Below are 5,892 nucleotides of genomic sequence, written 5' to 3' on the forward strand. Positions count from 1 at the left end.
CAAGCACGAGTTGGTTTCGAGGGCTGAGCCGTGAGCGCTGCCCGTGGTGCTGAAGAGGGCGGCGGCTGCCGCTGCTGTTGCTGCCGCTGCTGTTGCTGCTGTTGCTGTTGCCGCTGCTGCTCTTTCCGCTGCTGCCGCTGTTTCTGCTGCTGCTGTTGCTGCTCTTGCTGCTGCTGCTGCTGTTGCTGCTGTTGCTGCTGTTGCTGTTGCTGCTGCTGCTGCTGTTGCTGCTGTTGCTGCTGTTGCTGCTGCTGCTGCTGTTGCTTGCTGGACGCGGTGCTCAGCCCGTGGAGCTGAAGAGTCGCTGTGCGGACATCGCAGCCCCGTGCCGCTCCGCCCGCGAGCGGTCGCGACTGGGGGATGCGTTTCAAGCGCCTCTCTTGACGCCCACAATGCGCGCCGCGGTCGCGTCTCTGCTGCTGCTGCTGCTGCTCGTCGCGAGCCGGGCCGCGGCGCTGGGCCTCTTCCCACGCCTGGACAACGTGGCCGCCTTCAGGCCGGTGAGGCTCACGCCCCCGGGCGCGACCTGCGGCCTCTCGGGCCCGACCACCTTTTGCTTCCCCAGTCCCGGCCCCGGCGAGGGGGGAGGAGGAGGAGGCTCGGCGTGCAGGCCGGCCCTGTGCGCCAACGCCTGCCCGCACCGCGCCGCAACGCCGCCGCACTCCACGCTGGGCTCGCGCTCGTGGGCGAGCGAGCCCGGGGCGTGCGCGGCCGTCGATCCGGGGGGCCAGGGGCCGTCCGGCGCTGGGGCGGGAGAGCCGGTGCTGCGGTTCGCCGAGGGCGGCGACTGCCTCGCGACTCTGCCGAGCGAGTCCCTGGGACCCGCCGCCTCGTTCACCGTCGCCGTTTGGCTCCGGAAGGAGGGAACCGGCCTGGCGTGAGTAACAGGGGGTCCGCGGTTGCGTGGGCGCATACGGGTAAGGGGGGTGTGGGGTGGTGAGGCACAACTAGGTCGTGCCGCGCAAGTTTTGAGGTCGCTTTGAACTTGTCGGCGGCTCGGCTGCGCGCAGCAGCAACAGGTGGCTGCGCTCGTTCGCGATTCGCGAATGCTCATTACAGCGTCAGAGTGAATCTCGTGGCCTGTGCGCCACCACCGCCACCACCATCACCACCAACCACTTCAGTCGTACACGGATATCTTGTCAAGGTAACGAGCTGTCGTGCACGATGCGGTTGCGTCGAGTTCACTGTTGGGTGGTGGTCGCCTTGCACGGCCCTTGCAGGCGAGGCCTACGCGATAGCGCTCTGAGCACACGCGGACACACGCTCACCGCCGAATTATCCCAGTAGCAACAGTAGCTACTACACATGTAGCAACAGTAGCTGCATGTGTAGTAGCTGCACGTGCAGTAGCTGCACGTGCAGTAGCTGCACGTGTAGTAGCTGCATGTGTAGTAGCTACAACACGTGTAGTAGCTACACGTGTAGTAGCTACAGATGCTACAAACCCCGCACTTTCAAGGGCCCCGTGCTAAACGCTTTCAAGCTATCAATTCCGGTTCAGTGATTCTGCACTTGCTCTATTACTATAGTACTGTACCACCTTCAACTTTTATGAACGACTGGGTGTTTACGGTTATCGATTTGTCGTATTATCTGGCCGTATAGCAAATGAAATACAATAACTTTACTATGCAAGTAAAAAATGTACGTGTTTTAATATTGAAGTGATTTATTTATTTATTTAGAGCCCCTTCATAACATATGCTACAGGCCCCGCACGAGCTTATTACGGCACTGAAGTTGTGTGCAGAGCACGCAGCAGCACACGCTACATCGCCTTGCCCGTTGAAACGAAACGATGTTTCGATTTAAAGCTTTGGTGACTGCAGGGATTCATAATCTTGGTTCTTTCGGTAAAGTCACGTATTTTTTATTATTTTATTATTTTCCTCCTACGTGACTTTACCGAAAGAACCAAGAATACGAAACGATGTTGTTTGTGGAACGGTCGGTGTGGCCAGGACCATCATCGAGAAGGCCACGGAGGGGCGGACTGTGTTCAGGTTGGAGGTGGCGCCCGACGAGGTCAGGTTTCACTACCGCACGGCGGAAGGTCCGCAGGGTCCCCTCGTCATCAACGCCACGGACAGGTTCCCCCCGGGCCGCTGGACTCACCTCACTCTCCAGGTGCGCGTGCACCTCTCAGTGGCGTGTGGTGTGTGTGTGTGTGTGTCCCTCTGCACGTGTCTGTGTGTGTGTGTGTGTCCCTCTGCACGTGTCTGTGTGTGTGTGTCCCTCTGCACGTGTCTGTGTGTGTGTGTCCCTCTGCACGTGTCTGTGTGTGTGTCCCTCTGCACGTGTCTTTGTGTGTGTGTCCCTCTGCACGTGTGTGTGTCCCTCTGCACGTGTCTGTGTGTGTGTGTCCCTCTGCACGTGTCTGTGTGTGTGTGTTCCTCTGCACGTGTGTGTGTCCCTCTGCACGTGTCTGTGTGTGTCCCTCTGCACGTGTCTGTTTGTGTGTTTGTCCCTCTGCACGTGTCTGTGTGTGTGTGTCCCTCTGCACGTGTCTGTCTGCGTGTGTCCCTCTGCACCGTGTCTGTGTGTGTGTGTCCCTCTGTACGTGTCTGTGTGTGTGTCCCTCTGCACGTGTCTGTGTGTGTGTCCCTCTGCACGTGTCTGTGTGTGTGTCCCTCTGCACGTGTCTGTGTGTGTGTCCCTCTGCACGTGTCTGTGTGTGTGTCCCTCTGCACGTGTCTGTGTGTCCCTCTGCACGTGTCTGTGTGTCCCTCTGCACGTGTCTGTGTGTGTCCCTCTGCACGTGTCTGTGTGTGTGTTTGTCCCTCTGCACGTGTCTGTGTGTGTGTCCCTCTGCACGTGTCTGTCTGTGTGTGTCCCTCTGCACGTGTCTGTGTGTGTGTGTCCCCCTCTGTACGTGTCTGTGTGTGTGTGTCCCTCTGCACGTGTCTGTGTGTGTCCCTCTGCACGTGTCTGTGTGTGTGTCCCTCTGCACGTGTCTGTGTGTGTGTCCATCTGCACGTGTCTGTGTGTGTGTCCCTCTGCACGTGTCTGTGTGTCCCTCTGCACGTGTCTGTGTGTGTGTGTCCCTCTGCACGTGTCTGTGTGTCCCTCTGCACGTGTCTGTGTGTGTGTGTCCCTCTGCACGTGTCTGTGTGTGTGTCCCTCTGCACGTGTCTGTGTGTGTCCCTCTGCACGTGTCTGTGTGTGTGTCCCTCTGCACGTGTCTGTGTGTGTGTCCCTCTGCACGTGTCTGTGTGTGTGTGTCCCTCTGCACGTGTCTGTGTGTGTGTGCGTCCCTCTGCACGCGTCTGTGTGTGTGTGTCCCTCTGCACGTGTCTGTGTGTGTGTGTCCCTCTGCACGTGTCTGTGTGTGTGTGTCCCTCTGCACGTGTCTGTGTGTGTGTGTCCCTCTGCACGTGTCTGTGTGTGTGTGTCCCTCTGCACGTGTCTGTGCGTACATCTCTGTGTGTACGTGTTTGTGTCTGTGTGTACGTGTCTGTGTGTGTGCATTTGTGGATGTGTGTCCCTCTGTGTGTACGTGTTTGTGTCTGTGTGTGTGCATTTGTAGATGTGTGTCCCTCTGTGTGTACGTGTCTGTGTGTCCTTCTTGTGTGTACGTGTCTGTGTGTACGTGTCTGTGTGTACGTGTCTGTGTGTGTGCATTTGTGGATGTGTGTCCCTCTATGTGTACGTGTCTGTGTGTACGTGTTTGTGTCTGTGTGTGCGTGTCTGTGTATGTGCATTTGTGGATGTCTGTCCCTCTGTGTGTACGTGTGTGTGTACGTGTCTGTGTGTGCCTGTTGTGTGTACGTGTCTGTGTGTACGTGTCTGTATGTGTGCATTTGTGGATGTGCCTTCAGGGTGCGCACAGCCCTCGCGCCGTGCTGACATCAAGGCAACGGCGGCTGTCGTCTCTCCGTGTGTCTGTGGGGTGCGCTAGTCAGAGCCGTCCCTAGGGAGACCGCCCCGGGCCCCTTGCTTTGTTTGGGGCGCTTCGACGTTACGGTGTCAGATGTAATACTTCCGGTTTAGTTTGAAGAGCGTCGGTCGTGATTTGCCCGGTGACCGTCATCCCTCTGGGCACCGTGCTGGCAGTAGTTGGCAGCGATTATCTCACTGCGCTACGAAACCAGCGACCCGAGTTGTATTCCCGCTCACGGCCAACACCAGTGACGATGATCATCTGAACCACTCCTGGGCCTCCCCTCGGTCGACTCGGCCTAAAACTAGTACCTGGTGCGGTGTGTAAACATCAACACTGGGGAGACAAAGGCGGCCGAGCGGGGTGCTGGCCACCCACCCCATAATGTGCCGTGCCTTCCTTCATAGGTGCTCGCTCACAGCAGCTCCTGAATGCAGTCTGCTGTTGGACAAATGGGTGAAGAGCAGAGGGCGTTTAGCTTGGGACAAGACGAGGCACAGTGTTTTAAGAACACATTCCTGCGGAGGGAGCTGGTAGGAACGTCGGGTTGCTCGGTCAATGTCCAGGGTCAACGGCGGCGTGGTGTATTCCGAAAATATGGCCGACTGTGAGGGCGGGCACAAGCCGTCGTGAGTAGGTTACACGTTGAGTTTTATAAGGGCACCACGGGGTGACCAGCCCCGCCCCACCCAGCCCCACCCTCCCCACCCTCCCCTCTCCACCCAGCCCCACCCCTCCCATTTTTGGATGCACGACGGACGGACACAATAATCCTCTGTGGGCTGGTGTAACCAGCAGGTTCCTACCAGTAAAGAGAATGACATTCGATCCAGTAGAGGAGTTGCATGGTCATATTTGCATGCTATGAGTAGCACCCTGAGTCGGACTAACAGCTGCATCTTGGAGACGCTGATGTTTTAAGTGGAAATCTGCAGCCCCGGTCAAACAACTCTTGCAATGATCAAGCCACGAGTAAAATGATTTGATTAATCAACGAGCGGATCTGTTGCATATTTTCGAGAAAGTTGGGATTCATGAAAAGAGAACCATTTAAGAAGTATAAAATACAACTCCGCAAACCATTGATCTCGTACCCATTGTGATCCATACAGTCGGTACAAATGTTTCAAGAGAAATAATAATCATGATTAACCAATTGTTGAACTGTATCAAGAGCGAAGGCAAGGGTATAAGTGATGTCACTAATGTCGTGAAGCATTGGTAGTATAAATGTTGTCTGCATAATTAAATATATAACACTATATATCTATGTACAGAACAAAGAAATATTGGGATTGTGTTCACCATGATCGGCGTTGCATTTGTAACCGACGTTTTTATTGTTAAATGTGATTGTGCACCTTGATTACGCGTTGTCCAACATGGGCACGATGTGCCACCTGACAGGTTTGTTGTGTAGATAAGATGGGAACACGGACTCTGGCCGCAGGTGTCTCGGCATCCTTGCTGCTTAGACCTGTCCTGGGTGTAACTCTATCGACGCGATAGGGTTGCTGGCAAAGTAATTGCACGGAGTGATATGGCCCTGCTAGGGAACATGCCTTGCAGACAGGCGATACCATCTGGAACCTCCCTGCTCTGCACAGATCCTCATGCCGTGCTCGAATTTAAGCAGCCCTCTTTGTTTTGTAATGTAAATACCAGAATGTATCACGTGTCCTTTGCTGGTTTCTAAAGTCAAGTTACTCACGTGCTGTCAACAAATCGCTATCGACACCCGTGTCCATAAATCAGCTGTCGGCCCATGGGAGAAATACATCGACGTATTTTGGTTCGGAACCGTACAGAGGCACAAAGAACCGGGGTACACATCCTCCAAATGACCGACGCGTACGAGCTTAACCGTAGCGATCCCCAGCTGTGATCTCGGGAATGAGGGAGACAAGATTGAGGAAGAGAGAGAGAGATATGGAAAGAATACGGGTAAACAGAGCGAGGAAAGGAGGGCAAGAAATGGCGGGCAGAAAAAAATGCCACGGGGGGAGGAG

General features: G+C 55.4%; 1 protein-coding gene across 1 annotated transcript in view; it reads left to right on the forward strand.

Moving 5' to 3' along the window:
- The first annotated feature begins 275 nt into the window (after positions 1-275).
- Positions 276-5,892, forward strand: part of USH2A (usherin) — a 79,185-nt gene continuing 73,568 nt past the window's right edge. The window contains 2 exon segments of the mRNA XM_061558709.1: positions 276-877; positions 1,965-2,130. Coding sequence (XP_061414693.1) covers positions 393-877; positions 1,965-2,130 — 651 coding nt within the window. The 5' untranslated portion in view covers positions 276-392.

Source organism: Lethenteron reissneri, chromosome 25, assembly GCF_015708825.2.
Source record: "Lethenteron reissneri isolate LAM-NWPU_2019-01 chromosome 25, ASM1570882v1, whole genome shotgun sequence".
Taxonomy (NCBI): domain Eukaryota; kingdom Metazoa; phylum Chordata; class Hyperoartia; order Petromyzontiformes; family Petromyzontidae; genus Lethenteron; species Lethenteron reissneri.